This window comes from Antedon mediterranea, chromosome 3 (assembly GCF_964355755.1).
Source record: "Antedon mediterranea chromosome 3, ecAntMedi1.1, whole genome shotgun sequence".
NCBI classification, from domain to species: Eukaryota; Metazoa; Echinodermata; class Crinoidea; order Comatulida; family Antedonidae; genus Antedon; species Antedon mediterranea.
This window is the reverse complement of record NC_092672.1, coordinates 30421198-30442188: the sequence shown is the minus strand read 5'-3', so window position 1 is coordinate 30442188 and position 20991 is coordinate 30421198. Positions and strand designations below refer to the sequence as shown.

The window sequence follows — 20991 nt, the reverse complement described above, 5'->3', positions numbered from 1 at the left end:
AAATAATTAAGATAGTTCAGTATGTTTGATTACTACGTAGGCGCCACCGCAAGTGAGTTAACCAATCACGGATGACTCATCGCGCAACCTAACAACGTAGGCGCCAACGCAAGTGAGTTGACCAATCACGGATGACTCATCGCGCAACCTAACAACGTAGGCGCCACCGCAAGTGAGTTGACAAATCACGGATGACTCATCGCGCAACCTAACAACGTAGGCGCCACCGCAAGTGAGTTGACCAATCACGGATGACTCATCGCGCAACCTAACAACGTAGGCGCCACCGCAAGTGAGTTGACCAATCACGGATGACTCATCGCGCAACCTAACAACGTAGGCGCCAAAGCAAGTGAGTTGACAAATCACGGATGACTCATCGCGCAACCTAACAACGTAGGCGCCACCGCAAGTGAGTTGACCAATCACGGATGACTCATCGCGCAACCTAACAACGTAGGCGCCAAAGCAAGTGAGTTGACCAATCGGATGACTCATCGCGCAACCTAACAACGTGGGCTCCAACGCAAGTGAGTTGACCAATCACAAGCGACAGTTCGGATGACCTATCTCGTCGAGATTGGTGGATTTACGTCCCTACGTTGCATCCAAGTGATAACCAAGCATAGGAAGAGTAACGTTAATTAAGTCTACAAATATCTGATAAACTCTTACTTGCTTTAAATACAACAATATTCGTTGCCAATGTTTATTTTTTGGTATATAATTGCAAATATTGAAACAACATGAAGTGTTGCATAACAATGTGAGTTAGAAGTAGCCAAACGAATTAAATTTGGCAAGTGGAGCAACGCGGAATATTAAGAGAGTACCTATTTATTTTTACTTTAACTAAAATTTCAAATTTATTTCAATATTTCGTTATCTATTTTTTTGTTGGACAATCTTGTAGATAAACTTCAATAAGAAAAATATTAGATCGTATATCAACAATATTGTATTGTTAATCCTTCAAATACTGTTTTCATGAAATACAATTCCCTATTAATTGAATGGACGAATCTTAGGTTTTCTTGCAAGACATTGGTAGACGTGTAAGTACGTAATAACGAAGTAACTAATGTTGTTAAGCTGCCTGTTATTCACCCCATTTTTCCCGCGTAAACTTGTGTGGTTGTTGGTCATTTTATTAATATAAGCTCTTTCTATTGCAGAAACACTAATTTGTTACATTTACTGTGGTTCTACAATATGGAACTAAAATCCTGGTACAAATGGATCGCATCGCTTCTTACTATAATCTACTCAGAAGGTAGGTATTTGCATCTTTTTGTTTTCTTCTTGAAAACATGTTGATTCCTTATATGGACCGGCATTAGAGACACATAATAAATGGTTTGTTTCATTTTAAATGACTGTGACTTGACTAATATAAAAATGTAATGTTTAGACGTCTTCGGAAAAGCAAGTCAACAAACGCAAAATGATTTACTTGTACTTAGGCCTATACATTGTTTATATTGCATTCAATGTTTAGTAGGGCATATTGAAGATTTGTTCAACCAAGTTGGTTCCTCATATGGACCGACATTAAAGACACATACTAAATGGTTTGTTTCATTTAAACTAAAAAGAATTATGTCACTTCTATTTTTGAGGTATTTTGAACTTTAAAGAAACATCATTTTTGGCTTAGCACAAACAAAATTAAAAAAAACACTTTGATTGTACTTTATAAATACTGAAAATATGTATATTTTGTAAAGATTATTAAAATTGAATTTAAAACAAAGCCTCATACATCCAAATTGACAGCACCTGAAAAGATAATAATAGTATTTTAAGAAACACTTTCAAACATTTACCCTTGAGGAAAAATATAGATTTTAAATAATGTTCAGCGTGTGTGTATATATAGAAAGAAAATATAAAAAAATAAAATGTTAGCACCGTATCACATTAAAGTAGGAGTACGGTAAATTATCGTTAATTCATTTTGACAAGCTACAACCACCTGGACATAAAAAAGATCAATGATTCAAGAGTGAGAAATCGTGGTGTTACTTTTGTCAATGAATGACGATTTCATAGGTCAAGTCGTTGAATTTAATAGCATCACGTCCGTAAGACATATTGAAGGTATTTTAATAAATGCAGCGAAGGCGTTAAACGCGGTTCTTCAACCATTACACACTCAGGCATTCACACATTTCTAATGATTTATAATAATATCTAATAATTTGACCAGGCCATAATAGCATAAAAAATACAACCTCTTTTTCAACAACATCTTAAATCCATAGCACGCAATTGAGAGTGGACTTCACGATGCACATCATTTAAATTGGCGATAAATGAGTACGCGCGCGTGAAGCGTGTTATCCTTTTATCATACCGTTACTGTTTAGCATAGTTAATATAGAAAACATTAATAACATACCTCATCATAAACAGTTGTTGGTAATAATTAGTACACTGAGAGTGTTTAAAATCATTTAGAACAACACAAAAGTGACGCGCGAGTACAAAAGCCGTTGTCTACCATTTTTAACGTAATTTGAACGCATCTGTTTATTGTATTTTTGATGACGAAACGCAGCACATCCATACGATATCGTTTCAAATTAGCATCTTGTGCACAATAATGATGCCTTCAACAAAAATATCGTTGAAAATACAGTTCCCATTAGGGAGGGGCAATGCAAGGACGTAGACGCAACGCAATCGAGTTGACCAATGACAAGCATCAGTTCGAATAATTCATCGCTTGTTACTTACGTTACGATTACGTTCTTGCGTTGTGTTCTGTAGGAACCAAATATGAGTAAAAAGTATACGTACGCGCCCAATGTTGTTAGCCAAATACAGCGAATAAACGCCTTATAATAATTATTACATACAGGTTACTCTTTGGCATTTTCTTATGCCAAATGATTTATGAACGAATTTCTATAATTTCTAAGATATAATCATGCTTGCTCATAAAAGAGATATACAATGTCTTTTTCTCATGACAATACCTCGTTATACAATAATCAAAGTGTCAAAAGGTAATCATTTCTATGAAACTTTATATCACGTTTGACCAAATGAATTAAAATTAAAGCGATAATAGTAGTTAATAGAAGACGTGCTTAAATATAAAATAACATCGGAGATAAACACTATGCATTGGTGATTGATAGTTTTATAATAAAGTTCGATGTTTTTTAACTGTAGATGTTCGTGTTTATCCTACTGAGAATATATACAAGTGTAAGCATGACAGAATGTAATCTACGCATGAATGAATGCACACGCGTGAACTTGAAATAACAACTAGATCAGGTTGTCGTAACTTTTACTCACAAGTTTTATTTTCTCAAAAATTAGGATTTAGTGAATTTAATAGTTTATAGGAATAAACGATTTAAAAAATAAGAAGAGAATCGTTGAAAATGTGCAAAAAAATGGCCTGAGCAAAATATGTAGAATGTTTACAAAATATGCAGAAATTGATTAAAATCATTATAAAAAAATCAGCAAAATGAATAGGAAAATAGGCAAAATAATTAGAAAGTTTTCAACGTATGTAGAAAATGATTAAAATTAATTATAAAATGATAAAAATATTTAGAAAAAGAGCCAAAATATGTAGAAAATAAGTCAAAATATGTAGAAAATGAGCCAAAATATGTAGAAAATGAGCAAAATAAATTCAATTCAATTCAATTCAATTCAACTTTATTTCAGACAAACTGTCCATATGAAACATATAAATACAATAAAAAATAATACAAAGCATTATGTAACAACCGTCATGGAGAGTTTGTTGACAGATAGTGCCTCTTAAAATACATGTGGATTATGTTTTGGGATTTATTAGAAAGTTTACAAAATATTTAGAAAAAATATATAGAAAGTAAGCAAAATAAATACTAGTTGCAAAAAATGTATGTATAAATTGATCAAAATAAATTATAAAATGATCAAAATGTTTAGAAAATAGCACAAATATGTAGAAAATGTGCAAAATAAATAGAAAATGAGCAAAATAAATAGAAAGTTTACGATTGCAAAATATTTAGAAAATAATCAAAATAAGTGGAAAGTTTGCAAAATGTGTAGACACAGGTTTGCGTAACTACAAGTTTGTTTTCGAGTAGAAACTGTGCACAGATGTATTTTCCCCCAACAACATGACAAATGGAGATTAATAAATAATTATTTCACTTATAAAAAGAAAAACAAAACAGTTAATTTTAACAACAAAAAAAAACAACAAAAAAGACAATTAAGTGTGTTTTACAATAAAATTATATTTATTTTTAGGTAAATGTTTTTTATTCGATCCAGTTTTTGGTCAAAGTGAATAACTATTATGTGACATTAAAATAGCATATTAAAAAAAAACTTGAAAAAAAAACAATGTTTACGGGGCTGGGGACAATATATCTTTAAGTTTGAGTTGTACAATTAACGAAATTTAACTTGTGTGCACCAGACAGACTAAATATACTTATAACAAGCTGAATTGATTTTATTTACATACATATAAGATTGGCATAGATAAGATTATCGGTGGCTAGCGATAACGTATTCAGCTCTAGCTGCATGAAATCATCAAAATGTGACGATACTTTTAATAACGCATGTATTTAAAAAAAAACATTTTAGTGTTTATCTTAGTACACCAGCCCATATTGAACATTTATTATTTGGCCCATTTGATTACTGTAACAAGTGATGCACAGGAAATGGGAGTTAACATTTTATATAAATTCAATAAATTGAAAATCATGAAATGAAAGATTATAAAATCTTGTTATGCAAAAATAATATAGTAGGCCTATAGTTTTAAAAACAGATTGGTAATGTATTAAAATATATTGAAAGTGGAATAAAAAAAATACACAAAATAGGAGAAATTCAAAAAATTCTGAGGTGATAGAAAAAGTCAATATAGGTTTAATAGCTTAGAGTTTGACCAAAAATCCCCACAAAACTTCCACTTTCTTTCCATTGGGGTGTATCGGGTTTGCTGACAACCGAAAACTGACATTGTCTTTGTTTTTTACGAAGACAAATACAGTTTCTTGTATCTTGTAGGCCTATATCATATATGCGTGTTAACTTAGTATTCTAAACAAACCACAGTGGCTTTCAGCTGACTTAGGCCGTCGCCTTAGTGTAGAATAAAATTAATTATTTCTTGACAATCAATAAACACTGTATAATTACAGTCAATCACCTTTGCAGTAGAAACGTGTATCTATTCAAGGAGTTCGAAGTCATCGACGTATGTGTTTGTATAGTTAGATTAACGCACCACATTGTTGCTGTAAATTGAATTCTATTCTAGTCGCTGAGATAGCTTTCAGAAATCTTCAAGTTCATTTAACAGAACATAATTTAACACTCAAAGTCGAATAAACCTGTCATTATGTAGGTCTAAGTTACGGACAAAATATGACTAGAATTGCAGTGCAATTTTCGCCATGATTGTTCTACTTTTCGAGGGGAATTCAAGTGACAAATTCTCAAACAAACATTCACTGAGTGATATTTTATATATAAAAGTGCTCGTTCTCGCGTGGCACACGCAAGTTAATGTATAAGTATAGAATTTTAAAATACAAATTTCTTTTATTATTATAGATTTATTTAATTAGTCAAGTCAAGTCAAGTATCATTTATTGTCATTTGTTTTAGGGAAAAAAACATTGAAATTCTCTTTGCTCTGTGGGGGGAGCACAATATCCAACGGACACAACACGAACTAAAAAACAAAAACATTACAAAAAGTGTCTACATGATGTTTAAGGCTCTAATAGCTCCTGGAAAGAAACTACTTTCTGCTGCGCATTAAGTGGAACATACTAGAGGCCAGATAAAATTGATCATCTTTGATAGCCACTGCCTTTTTTAGAAGACAATCTGAAAAAATGTTCTCCAAAGGAAATTGTGCAGATCCAATTATACGCGATGCGGTCTTAACTAACTATTTAGGTCACGCTTTTCATTTTCGGTAGCGCTACCGAACCATATCGTTAAAAAATACGTTATGACACTCTCTATAACTGACCTATAGAAGGACATTATTTCAGAGTTTATACCAAATGCCCTAAGTCTACGCAGGAAGTAGATTCTTCTTTGGGTCTTTCTAATAATGTTACGTGTGTTAATATGCCACTTCAGATCATTTGAAATATAAATACCTAAGAATTTAAATTCTTCTCCAAACTCAACTGATATACCATTAATAAACAATGGATATTTGACATTAAGTGATTTACGGAAGTCTACAACCATTTTTTTGGTCTTAGATACATTCAAGAATTAGTCTGTATAGTTATTGTAATTGTCTTTCTTATGTTATTCCAACAGCCGGACGTTTTGATTTTTGTCTAAAAACTACGAAAATGTGAGCTCATGTATTATACGTATGAAACGCCATGTGTCAAAATATTTATCTTTTCACTAATTTCGATCTAGAATTCGATCTACTGTATTTGATTTACAGCGATTCGTGAATATGTCGTAAACAATACATAACAAAGAAACACTTTATGTTGCCCTAATGAATATGTAATATATAAACTAATAAAAATCATTAAATCATATAATTTGAATTATATCTACTGACAATGCAAAAAGAAACATAATATACCCTCAATCTTGAAAATAATTTGGTAATAGACATGTTATTTTAAAACTACCGTACATCAAATATCATTAGATCATGCTCAACGTTTGTTGTAAGCGAATGTACATTCAGCATAATACGATAGGTGTATGGAAACGTTGGGCCTAAAAAGCTGGTATGATGGGCCAAATGTGTCATAAAAAATGTTAAATTGTTTGATGTATGATAAAAACCAGATAACGGCTTTTGCGTGTGAACTTTGTATTTGTTTCGTGTCACTGACAGTATAGGCTTATCATTATATAGTATTATTATTCTTATATTATAATAATAATTAATAAGATGATATTCATAGCAAGCCAAATAAAAACATTGTTAGTTTAATCTCCATGATTTCACAACCACTCCGGGTTATTTTTTACAATATTTGGAATTGAAATAATTTTGTTTGCCGTTATCCAATGACTCAAAATCACATCGTTAAATAGCATAACGTTATCCTATTGTTTGTCATGTACGTGTTATCTGCAGCATGGAGACGTAAAATCGTATCATATATTTTTAATTTAATTCATCACAATATAATAATAATAATAACTAACGTAAACATAGAGAGACGAATGTTATGAACAAATAACCATAATCAACTGTCAATCTTAGTTGTACAGTGGGACTTATTAAGAAATTATAATCTATTAATACGGAGCGAGTCTGTGGGAGAAGGTTTTAGAAAACTTCAATCGATATATGTTTGTAATGTTCGATTTTTTTGTCACATTTCTAAATTTGTAAAAGGTAGTCGATTGCGCATGACAAGCGGTTCATTCTCAACAATACAGTATCGTTGAAAAAAAATATGTTGCCAATACTCGCGTGTTCGAATCAAAATGTTACAATAGCATTCGTTATAGGTACCAGTGTGCTTTTTCCGTATGTAAAATTAGCACGAATTTGGTATGTAGCTTGTACACCGTCATACTATTAAGTACGACTGACACTAACTAATCAATTTTAAATTAAAATTATTTAAATAACATTTATTTTCCTTTTATGAATAGACACGAGTAAATCATGCAATCAATTCACTTTTGTCCTTTATATGCTTTATTATATTGTATTGTCTGTGTGTAAGTAGCAATAAATCTTGATATAAAAGTATTATTATGCATCATACACTGACCTTTTTATTTGCATATTTTTCATAGACAGTTTAAATTAGTCTAAATTAGGATAATGTAAACCTCATATTGAATTTATAATATTCCTTATTAAACCGTTTAAGTGTATTCTATACTATTCTTATATATAATTACACAATCGATATGTTTCTTTCTTCATAATAGCTAACATTTTACTGAACGTCACCACTGGGGCGCCATCTATTACTCAAGACAATGCCGACAACACGGAACGTCTCGCATTTGAATGGACGACAATCCCTGAAGAGTATAGCGACATTAGCGTTAACAGTACCGGTACTTTTGAAGAATTTGTACCTTTCAATCAATCAACAATCTCGGAAAAGTTTCAACAGCATTCCACTCTAGTAAATGACATAAATGCTACTACAATACCGTCCGCTACAGAAAATCAGTTACTGTCTAAAACATGGAGCGAACCAGCATCACTTACAGCAGAAGTTGGTTCTATACCTTTGAGTGTAGTTATAAAAAACATTTCAGAAGAAATAATGAATGTTACAGAAGTTTTTAAGAAAGAGAAATTAATAAATATTACAGGGATTTTTCGTCAAAGTAACAAGTTAGGGAACGCCACCTTTTTTACTCCAACAACTATGCCTACAAGCACACTGTCCAAAAGCCGGACGTTCTTTTCAGATAATAAATCGATGGTTACAAACATTGATAATTCTACAAACAGTTACAATGGAATAGATCGTATCCATGGAAATACTACAGAAAATGTACAACAACCTACACTCACGAATGAAACTTATATGTCAACAGCTACAAACAATTACACTGGAATAGATCGTATCCATGGAAATAATACAAAAAATGTACAACAACCTACACTCACGAATGAGACTTATATGTCAACAGCTACAAACAATTACGCTGGAATAGATCGTATCCATGGAAATAATACAGAAAATGTACAACAACCTACACTCACGAATGAAACTTATATGTCAACAGCTATACAAAATTACACTGGAATAGATCATATCTATGAAAAGACTACAGAAAATATACAACAATCTACACTCACGAATGAAACTTTTCTGTCAACAGCTACAAAAAATGTACAATTATTCACAAATGAAACTTATCTGTCAACCATTACGCCATCTATCGTTGAGCAGACTATAACTGAAAATTGGACAGAATCACGTGATACCGAGTCAACAAGTGTTCGACCAAAATCTTTGAGTACATTAGATACCGCAAAAACAGCTATTTCAGAACATTTTCAAGAGTTGACCAACAAAAGTGTTTCTACAATGCCCGACTATGCAGACAAAGCAATGGTTTCCCAAAATGGCGATTCTGTTGGTACGAAAAATATGAGTTTAGTTACGGAAAGGACATTACAAGTTATAAATACAATGGAAACACTTTTAACTGACAGAGCAACAACACAACCTGAAAGTACGATACAGCAACACATATATGACACCAAAAGCAAAACTGCTGGAATTAATAATGATAAAACTAGAATTAGTGGTAATGTTATTACAGCTTATTATAAATCATAGTATTAAATATTGTTAAATGTAATGTAGGTTTTAACTAATTTAGAGAAAAAAAATATATTTTTTAATTTTTTGATAACCCATTGAGGACACAAAATGTATGTTGGTATTCAAGGGCTCTCTTAAATTCTATTATATAAAATAAAGAAGGAAATAAAACTAGGCCTAGCAAAAAAAACACCCCAAAATAGTAATTCATTTCATTAAAACAAATCTTCTTTTGATGCAAGTAACACTATTTCATCAATAATATAACAATTATATCGCAATGAAGAAATATCTAAATAAATTCATTTATCTTTTTTCATTAGATAATACATACCATATTATATTCTATCTTAGAGATATCTTTTTGATATGTTTACAATTTTCAATTTATGTTATATCCAAAGCACTGGCTCTTTGGGAAAACCATCTTGGTAGCGAAAAGGTTAACCAGAAAAAGTACCCATTTCTGTTTCCTTTTTACAGGCTAAAGATTATAATAGAACTCAGCCATACTCGACTTAGAGTGAATACAAAGAGATACCTATGATATTTAATATAAATAAAAACTAATGCCCAATGTGTATACAAGCTGTATATAGTCGAATTTGTTTGTTTGAATCCACCAAATAATCTCAAATCTTCTTTTTACTAGAAAATAGAAATGAACAGACAATGAGGAATACAAACGTACTAATATCGAGGAACAAAACTATCAGCTACGTAGCCGTGTGGATAACAGTATCATTCGTGGTCGTTCTTTTAGTCTATATTATTGGGTTGGTGATTTGCAACAGACAAAGGTAACTGTCTATTACTACTTTATTTTTTGTATGTACTATTTCACTCGTTTATGTGTTTAATGGCTGTATAAATATATCTATTTTTGTTTTATGTTATCTAATCTATTCTTTGTTTTAGAACTGAATGGCGATTACAAATGCGACGTTATGTTCGATTTGAGAATGGTAGTGAACCAGATTTTGAAGCTGATAGAGACTGCTATAACCAGGTAAAGTGTTTGATCAGGGAAGAGTAGTGACTTTTCCCAGGTTTGATGCAGATTTAGTTACAGTAGGCCTAATATTGAAATTTACAGTGATACATTTTTATTTATACCAGCGTTAAATGTCATACAGACTACAGTATATTGATTTAACACGTTTTAGCCGATTTCCAAATTGCATTTAAAATCTGTACAGTATCATGCCAATTTATGTGATACAATGTCTCATATATATCATATGTTACGCCTGTATCAAAATCCCTAGTCCAGAAGCCTAACTTAGCCATAACGTTCACATTATACAGGCGTCGCACGTGATGTATGATCATGTGACACTACATTACACTAATGTGTTTATCATACTTGACATATAATGTTAGAGATACAGTACAGATAACAAGGTGCTGTTTTGACTGTCTGCTGTCTCTAATTTAAATAACGAGTTTATTAATATAGCTTACTTACAACTAATCTTTAAACATATTGGATTTATTAGAATGTATATATAACTACATTTAGCTACAACAAACGTAAACATTGCATTTATGTATCATTAAAGTAATCCATAGACTAGAGTTCACTCCACTTTACATGGACAATACTAATCACTATACGTCCTAGTTACTACTTTGTGTCAACGTAATGTGTTTATGTTGACACAGCGTATTGTACCGAAGTCTCAATGTGCTTTGAAAAGATAAAAATAGTACGATTTCTCCACATGAAAAACAGAGACAGAACACATTTTTGTTTAGAGAATTCTTATAGAGTTTATACATTTTCCACCAAACAAATAATGACTACACACCACGGCAAAAGTCACTGAACATCTATCTCCAGACTACAAGTAATGGAAAGAAATTATTAAATGAAATTCAAGAAAATCAAGTGTGACCTTTTCTAATCTACCCAGTAGGCCTGCATGTGAAAAGGCTATACCTAAACAATGTGTTTATTATGGATTTACGTTACGTCAGTCAGATTCAAGATGTTTGGTCTTTAACCAAACTATCCTACCACGGTAATAACAGGTTACTGTATTTCTTTCAGAATGACTGTGGTACAAACATTTTCAACGACAAAGTTACAGATGATTGTGGGTAGTATAAAGGATTGTGGGAAGAATTTAAATTTTGTATAACGTGGTTATAAAGTATAGTTCAATACAAAACAATTGAAGAATAAACAAAAATGAAGAGAAAAGTCATAAAATACATTAAATGCACGGGCAACCAAACAGGAGACCTAATACACGTTTCCCAAAATCAAAAGTACCCGTATAAAGGGTTAAAGGTTGTAAAATATCATGATCGAAGAAATCTGGGATAATTATAATGGTTGTTGTTATAGTACAACTTATGACGTCAACTGAAGAAATGCCAAAATGATATGGTCTATACAATTCAATTTGAATATTGTATACCGTTAACATGAAGCAAACGAAGAAGTCAAGTTTTCGCCGAAATATGCTTTTTTTGTATAATTGTAACTAGATCGAAATTACTAAAATAGTACCCAAATAAAAGAGGTTTGAACTGTTAACAAACAACCATTTTACAATACTATAACCACGGTACAGGTGCTTAATGGATTATTTTTATTATATTTAATTATTATGAATATTAGCAGGAAATAGAGTAGGTAGAGATGAGAGAAAAACAAAATCACCAAAGAGATCAGTGTACATTAGTAGGTAACTGTTTTATAAACAGTTATTAGTATGACCAAATTATGTCATAACATAAATGATTTAAATGTTAAAAATGTAAATACTCAATGAAAATCGATTGACCTCCTAAGGTTTGTCAACAAGATTATTTCAAACATTATTACACATTATAAGAAATATTAAACTTAATTTGTGTTGTTGTACGATATTAATCCTAGGGCTATTCTCATGGAACACAATTAACTTTAAACTCTATTACCAAAATGAAATAAACAAAGTTAGCTTTTTAATGGGGTGTGACATTAAGTTAAAAATGTATTAACCTAATTTTGGTATGCATTGGGTAGTTACGTTTACCATGACAGTAGCTAAACTAATGTAATGTGAAATGTGTTTATAAACATCACATTTTACATTGCATTATATAAAGTAACTTATCTACTTTATTGTATTCACTTTTACAAATGTGTACAGCGCCCTCTGTAACTCACCGAAAGTTGCGCTAGACTTGATTCAACAGACGTTCGATACAAGGTTCAATAGCATTATTACATTATAACCAAAATATATGTATAAATTATGCTTTTATGAATATTTGGAATATTTTAGTACATGTTTGTATGTAAGCTTTCGCATTATAATAAACGTACCTGGTATTGTATTGAGAAGAGTCTCTCATGATTATCAATAAGAAAATAATTGAAAATATTGAAAATTGAAATGTACACTATTTGCCAGATTACGCCTACGTGTCTACGCGTCGATATGAGACCAGTGCTCCTTAGGTTGATACAGAGTATGCATTAGAAAGCTGCACCATTACTCCTAACATGTAATTCGTATAATGGGGAGGGGTGATCTATTTATATGACACCCACATACACAAAATCAATTTAACCAAACAAAAAACATGTAATACATTTACAAATTGGACGTCTAGAATTACGTCTACAATCACGTCTACAATCAATTGCCATCTTGGTGTGACGAATACCCCTTTCATATCGCCTAGCAGAATTTACACACACCAGGTCACCAACACCGGCGATTTGTTTATGTTAATAACGGAGTTTTGCTAGGCCATGTTAGAGGGACGCAAGCTTACATAAGGATTGTGGTTTCAACAATCAGCATTTAAAGTACACACATTGATTATGAAAGTCTGCATCTAATAAATATCTCAACAAAAATATGATACTGTTTTGTCTTTGGGAAAAGTGTGTTAATTGTGGCAGCGTATCAATGTAAACACTTCAAACCTGTGCGTATATATCCCTATGGTAACAATCATGTGTACATTGTCTGGTATCCAGAGTAAAGTACAGATGTTATCTTGTTAGATTGTACAGAAAGAACGAATCTCTATAATCTACACGAGTTACATGAATACAAACTCTACGATAGATTTAGATTTATTGAAATCATTCACACCACTCAACTTGGTCGACAGTGTAAGCCAGTAACCTGTCTGTCATCGAAACGTCTCTCTCACTAATATCTAACAAATATCAAACACTATTCAAAGGTAAGTACTACTTAAAGTTAAATAATGTATTAGTCATTGTATTACAAAGAGTTCTTATAGCTTTTCCCTTACTATACTCCAGGAATCAAGATATATAACATAGCGAGCTGTCGATATTTTAAATGATTTACGATCTACGAATATGGATACACCATTTGCATATATTCCAATATAAATTGTAGCTTTATGGAAGGTTGTATTTTTTATCATACTTTATCACAAAGCTACGTTCGTAACTAGATGTGATTTCAGCTCAAACACATGTATGGCACGCCGTGTTGGCCACATTGGCATTGTTTTAATGAATATTCAACCAAAAAAAATGTGTTACGCAACCGTCTTGAGTAGACACTGTGTACGTTAATCGTCGTATATATTGGCTCTCTTTTGGCGGTTCGATTATCTAAAAAGGTAAAGAAATTAGAACATGTACAAATAACAAAATATCGTTCCTATACATGCACATTAAAAAAAATATATATACAGTATACTGTTAAGGTAATTTATTAATTATTGTTCACAGATCATTTTCAAGATGGCTAGCGGCGGCGGTGATTTGGCCAAATTTCTGGAAGATGTTGATGAGAAGGTTCTAGAGTGCCAAATATGCTTTAATCGACTCACCGAACCCAGAACCTTAACATGTCTTCACAGCTTCTGTCTGAGTTGTCTTGACAACTGGTTGAAGAAAACTAACAAAGTAAGCTGTCCAATTTGCTCCAAATCTTATCAGATTCCAGAGGGAGGTCTAAAGAAATTACCACCCAATACGTTTCTGAATAATTTGTTAGAAACAATTGAACATTTTTCAAATACAGATCAGATAAATTGTATTTGTGGAAAGGAAGGTCAAGGTAAAACCTACTGTCAGGATTGCAGACAATATTTGTGCAAAGAATGTAGTGACCATCATAAGAACATTCGAGCTTGCAAAAATCACAAGTTGCATTCAGTGGAAGATGTTCGATCTATGAGTGTAAATGAAATCAATGCCATGCATCCGCCTCTGTGTTCTGTCCACAATGAACCTTTAACTGTGTTTTGTAAAATATGTAAACTTGCCATTTGTATACACTGTTCAATCATGGATCACAAGGAATGGGAGGGAAAAGACAAACACGTGACCATCAGCATAAAAGATGCGTTTAAAACGTTTAAACAAACATCAACAGGATTAGAGAGAGAGGCAAAAATATGTACAACTAAATTAAATGATGATCTTAAAGTAATGACTGATCGTGTTAAGAAACTAGATGAAAACAGAGAAAATAGTTTGAGAGGAATTGAAAATCACGTCAAGGATTTGGTCAGAAGAATAAAAGAAAGTGAAGACAAGTTAAAAAGTGAGGTGGAGACTATGTACAAAATCAAGAGAAAGGCGACTGATGCCGATATAGAGGATGTTACAACGACGATATCGTATATAAATACAAACACCAATTTGCTTCAACACCTAGGGAAGGGCAATGAAGCAACGGCAATATTATCCGGTAATGACGTCATCACAGCACTGGACGATAGGATCAAGGCAATACCTAAAACAAAACCTGATGTTAATGCTGAGATTAACTTTGTGAAAAACAATCAACAAATCGCTTCATTGAAGAAGGATATTGGAATGGTTAAAACACAGAGGGCAGCAGACTATTTAGAATTAAGAGGAGCTGAGAGTATGACATTGCCAACAATTGATGTTAAAATAATAAAAACTGATGAACGTAAAATACATGCAAATGACTTAAAAGCTACATTGACACAACCAACAGGAAAAACTATTATCCCTGAAGTAAAAGAAGATGACAATGGTGACTTTACTCTGATAGGTAGATGTAGGCTTACAGATGCAGGGATTTGCAAGGTTGATGTTAGAGTTGACGGTGAACACATTAAGAAGTCACCAATGACTATTAAAGTAGAGAAAGAAGGATTATTAAACACTATGAAAATAGATAAATATGTTTATGATGTAGTTAAATATGGAGACGATTGCTTGCTTGTTTCATGTTTCGACAACGGCATTTACAAATACAAAGAATCAGGTAAATACATTGGTAAGGTTACACTATCAGAAGGTGTGCGTGTCTACAGCATGTTCCTAATGAACAATGGTAATATAGCATTCAATGATCGTGGTAACAAATGCATCACAGTATGCACTTTGAATGGTGAGGTGGTTAAATCATTTGGTAAGGGAGAGTTGACAAATGCACGTGGTATTCATGTAGATGAAGCATCACGTGGCATGTATGTAGCTAATCACGATAATGTAGCCATGTTTAATATTGAAAGTGAAAAACTGATTAAGAAAATAGCACTATGTAATAGGCCTCCCGAGTTTTCAATTGCTATCATCAGTGATGTCACCCTTACAAGACAAGGAAACATTTTTGTACTTTACTTTAACCAAAGCTGCTTAAAACTATTTGACAATGAAGGAACGTTTATTAAAGTTCTTGTGAATAAGGGTCGTGGAGATGGTAAGGTGAAGTACCCAGAAGGAGTAGTAGTTGATGATAATGACAACATCATAATATCAAGTAGGCATAAACTACAGCTATTTAGTAATAGTGGAAAGTTCATTAAAAGGATTGATAAAGCAGACGATGGAATCAACTATCCTCAAGGATTATGCATCATATCTCACAATCCACGTAGAGTAGCAGTGGCAAATAATGGAGACGAAACAGTGAAAATATTCAATTATTAAATAATCATTAATAAGCTTAGCTTCATTAAGCTTACGACATACACTTTTATGGTTAAATAAAACACTAAAATCATATTCAAACCATAGTGAACATTATTAATTATTAATTAAAAATAACAACTTGTGAAAACAAATATAATTATAATAAAAAAGTCGTAATCGCTATTTAATAATGCAACATTTTATTTGAATGCTGTGAAACTGTTGTTTTTTTTCAATTATCAGGTTTATGTAGTGATGGCGAATAATGCTGTATAATATTAACTGCATTAGTATCTATTTTGTATAAATAAGCAGGCCTATGCATTCTGCAATAAATGTGTAATTCATAATTACTGTGTAATTCTTAATTTCCCTATGTAACTTTCAGTCTTTTATCATCATTGCATTGTAGTTTTACTTTATTTTTATTAGAAATAGGGGGTCTATAATTAATTATAAAAATAAGTAATGTAAATGAACTTAATTTTTAAGGTTAATTTGTGGTACAATAAAATAATTTTGGTTGTGATTTAATTTTAAGTAAAACTTATTATTTGTTCTAAATTGCTTCAGTTTTAGATATTGTGTGTTTGTGTTGGAAGGTAGTCCGATAAAATTTGTACACGAATAAAAATATCTCTCACAAATGTTCGTCTTTTTTGTTTTAACATTCATAATTTATATTTTACGCTTATTTGAATCACATGTGTAGAGCCAACATAACACATTTAATATCGAAAAGTGATAATATAGAGTAAAAATTGTATCGAAATGATTTGTAAACAGTATACAGTATTATTTTGTCAATCAATGAATTCTACTAAAATAGAAATGTATATAATATGCATGTGTGTTTATTCTAGGAAATAAATAAAGGCCCGAGTAGTTTATTCAAAATGCTGTTTAATGGAGAGTTTATTCGAGGAAGGCGTTTATTTAACGCGGGCCGTTTACTGGAATAAACAAGGTATATTTTATTTATGAAAAAATAGCTAAAAATAATATTATGTTGGCTCCAACAATATTATATAAAAGAAGTGGACGTAAAACTAACTTTTCTAATTTCCAGTTACAGTAATTTGTTTACACCAAAGTCGATATATATTGAATGTTTGAACCAATTGATATAAATAAATACAAAAATGTTGATGAATAATTGAGGAATGAGATTTAAAACTCCTCGACATGAATAGAACAACCACTACCTCTGTTATCGGATTTCTTCCGTACAATAAGAGACCACCGGTACCAATGCTAAATATGGAGATTAGGTTCTTGTAAACGCGCAGGAAAAAAATAAAACAATTCTCTTTGGCATTCTGAATATTTGACCGAATATTGAGATAATTGATGTGTTCGTTATTGTTAAATGACTCAGTAAGGTCTCTCCCAAGTGTTCTCCCGAAGCAGGTTTTAATTGTTATTTAAAAAAATTAATGTCCGCGACTATTCTTGATCCTACGGCCACGTACGCGAACCTCAAGGCCTCGTACATGAACCCCGTGACTGCTTTGTCACCCGATACTATCAACAATTCATTTCCAACTTGAATATTTTTCTAATTATTAAACTCTGTACTTAAAATGCTGCAATATTGTAAGCAAAACAAACCATTGTTTAAAATCATATGAATTGTGGACTGACGTTGACTGAAGACAGAAAAATAGCATTCAAACAGTACTAACCAGTTTTGAGTCTTGACCCGTGTTTAACTTACACATTTAAAAGAAAATCATAATGGTTGCAAAAAAAAACCAGAAATGGGATAATGTGAAAGAAAAATTATTATTAAATTATATTTCTTAAAAGCTATAAGTTTTAAAGTCATTTTTTACAAATTTAGTGTAAGAACTGTTAGGTACCGTATTGTATATAGTAAGGTTTTATGTTTTAAAAATGTGTAATTATATATGCTACTAAATGTTTCGAACGAAATAAAAGTTCTACGAAACATTGAAAAAAAACCCAATTACTCTAAACATGCAACTACTACAAGTGTACACATTATGGTGAGCCGATTCAATTTAGAGGTGAAAATGAAACATTTACCTTAATGAAAGCATCGTGTTTGTCTAAGTTCTAAATATGTTAAAAAGATAAATAGTTTGGCATGTATGGCGTTTCATACGTATATTATTTGATTTCGAAAATACAGTAGTTTCCAGACAACCAATCGAAACGCTGACTGGTGGACTATCATAAAAAAGAAAATATCTACAGACTTTATAGGGAAAGTCTAGCATCATGTTTAAATTAGCAAACACGGGATCAATGTACAGTACGTCTAAAGTGATTGCTAAACGATGTATTAAAAAGAAAAAAAAAGACTGGTTAACGATTAAACAGTGATGATAAGTTGGGAACATATACCCTCACGAGAGAAAAGGGGGTTAGGGTTAGGTGGCATGGGGTCATTGTACATCTAAAATTATTGCTAATAATTAAACCGCTAACTATATCGATATATTCAAATCACGAAGAGGCAAATTCAAACTTCAAAAAGTACTTGCAGTATACAAAGCATACATATAAGTATCAAATTGTCTGCTCTAGACCTACTTGAAGTCATAATTCTACAATGCAGCAAACAACTTCAAACATGTTTGTATAGAGATCTCTACGGTTACAATAATATGTACATTGTCTATCCAGTGTAAAGTCCAAACATTATTAAATTATTTATTATAGGCCCATTGCAAACATAAAGAGCAAATGAGGTTAGTCTATACAATTAACATGAATGAAAACTCTAATCGATTGTGAATTAAAATACGTATTAACAACCATCATCACTCAACTTATCCACACCACCACCGTAAGATCTCAGGCCTCAAGAATACTGACACTTTCATCTTTTCTAAGTAAGTATCATTTTGAGCAAATCATTGTATTACATAGTTATAGGCAATAGTCTTAAACTTATTTTGATTTGGTGTTTGTACACCAGATATTCAAGTGCTACAGTACGATTGTCGATTGACACACTTTACTAGTTAAACCAGATAGTTAAACTGATTTCATTGTAGGCCTATGTAAAACTTCAAACGAAGTATATGAGCCCCTTGTGAAAGATATATTATACAGAGTAGTTTTGTTTTGCTTTGTTTTTAATATTTAGGTAAATTGCAAAGCATAACCGCCATAATCGAATCCATTCACTATCCTTAAAGATGTATTGCCCCCCTGAAAAATACATTTTTACATTTTTTGTTGTTGAATATTCCATTTTAAAGTCACATAATAGTTATTGACTTTGACCAAAAATTGGATCGAAAAAAAAATGTAAAGCAAAAAATGGTCAAATTTGCTGCCATCCAATGGATTTTTGGTTGAATCTAACCATTTATCATGTTATTTTATAAGTGAAAACATATTTTTTCCGGTTTTTTTTCAACGGAAGTGATTCACTTTATTAAAACTACAAAATAACATAAAGTCTGATTTAATCAATCTTCATTTTTCATGTTTTTTGGGACAATACATCTTTAAAGGGTGGCAATCCTGTCCACAAGACAAACATATACACAAGATGCACTACATAAACACAATCTTATTACACTGCTTTTGGAGTTAGTTTTTATGAACTTTTGCGATCTTCGATAAGTGTATTATAATGAAATAACAGAATCATTTCTCCTATTTATTTATTGAATTCGCTGCGAACTTCTGCCTTAAAAATAATAAGGTAGTTTCTGCGGCAATGCCTTCGGTTTACCAGAGTTAGTAATTCTATGTTGTAAACTAATGAAATAACTTCTAATAATAATAATAATAATAATTATTATTATTATTATTCTTTTCAGAATAGCAGATTGCAAAACTATCACATTATGGGGTGTGGGTCTTCTAAAAATAGGACTACGCCGAGTGTAGTGAAATCAATATCGCCTCATATTCCGGATAGGCCTATTATAGAAAACAAGATAACGGGTAAAATAGAAAAGGATGTAATTGAATCTAGGCTTACTTCTGATAGTGGTTCTAAAATTGAAGATGTTGATGACACAGATGACGGAAGAAATAATATACGACCCATATCGAAGAGTGTAGTGAAGTCATCGCTTCATATTCGAGATAAGCATAACATTGGTAACGACGAAGATGAAGAAAACTCGAGAAATAGTGGTCAGCTAACACTTTATAGTGAAGCCTGCCAAGCCTTTCCAAGACCTAACCCTTCAAATGTGACCTGCAAGTATGATCTACATCATTTCTTTACACCCGAACATAAAGCCATCTATCCTGGCTTTGATACCACGAATCGTCTTGATCAACATGTGGAAAAGGTAGGTAGTTCACATTCATAGAAGTCCTATAGGCCTACGTGTTGATATCAAAACACTAATCGCTAAATTCGTGAAGTATTAACTTTTGATCCTTTTTTTCTAATTTAACTTGACTTGACTTGACTTGATTTAGTTCCCTTTTGTGCCTTTGCTGCTTTTTCTTTTTTCCTTTTTTATTTACTGTTTTTGCAAAAACAAGAATAAAAATCACACCCTCTTGATTATCGGTGATGTTTTTATTAAGTCATCTCCTCATGCTCAGCCTGATCTAGCAGTAACTTATGTGATTCAACTTGTATTTTACTCGATAGTTTAATAAATCAGTCTCTAAACATTAAACTTAAGGATTTTTTTATATTTTAGGTCTACTGTAATTTTCCAAACATTAACATACAAATTAGTTCGTTAGGGTATACAATTGTTTAAATAAGATCAAAATCCATTCTTTACCCCGTTTACAATGACTTTACTGCTTTAGGGTGATGATTTTGTCGCCTATATGCCTACAATTCTTTAACTAAAATTCTTC

General features: G+C 31.9%; 2 protein-coding genes across 2 annotated transcripts; both read left to right on the top strand.

Annotated features, from left to right (window-relative positions):
- Positions 1 to 1211: 1211 nt before the first annotated feature.
- LOC140043828 (uncharacterized) lies at positions 1212 to 13188 on the top strand. The gene is made up of 5 exons (XM_072088296.1): positions 1212 to 1273; positions 7930 to 9273; positions 9943 to 10090; positions 10209 to 10299; positions 11344 to 13188. Exons 1-5 carry the CDS (start codon positions 1213 to 1215, stop codon positions 11395 to 11397), a joined length of 1698 nt encoding a protein of 565 aa, XP_071944397.1. The 5' UTR covers position 1212; the 3' UTR covers positions 11398 to 13188.
- Positions 13189 to 14022: 834 nt separating this feature from the next.
- Positions 14023 to 16194, top strand: LOC140044284 (tripartite motif-containing protein 2-like). The gene has a single exon (XM_072088762.1). It carries the CDS (start codon positions 14023 to 14025, stop codon positions 16192 to 16194), a length of 2172 nt encoding a protein of 723 aa, XP_071944863.1.
- Positions 16195 to 20991: the final 4797 nt, after the last annotated feature.

What these genes read in the sequence shown, in the direction of transcription:
- LOC140043828 (XM_072088296.1), top strand. Translation starts at nt 1,213, where the DNA reads ATGGAACTAAAATCCTGGTACAAATGGATCGCATCGCTTCTTACTATA. An exon ending in TGATAAAACTAGAATTAGTG is followed by an intron (nt 9,274 to 9,942) that starts GTAATGTTATTA and finishes TCTTTTTACTAG; the next exon opens with AAAATAGAAATGAACAGACA. An exon ending in ATAGAGACTGCTATAACCAG is followed by an intron (nt 10,300 to 11,343) that starts GTAAAGTGTTTG and finishes TATTTCTTTCAG; the next exon opens with AATGACTGTGGTACAAACAT.
- LOC140044284 (XM_072088762.1), top strand. Translation starts at nt 14,023, where the DNA reads ATGGCTAGCGGCGGCGGTGATTTGGCCAAATTTCTGGAAGATGTTGAT.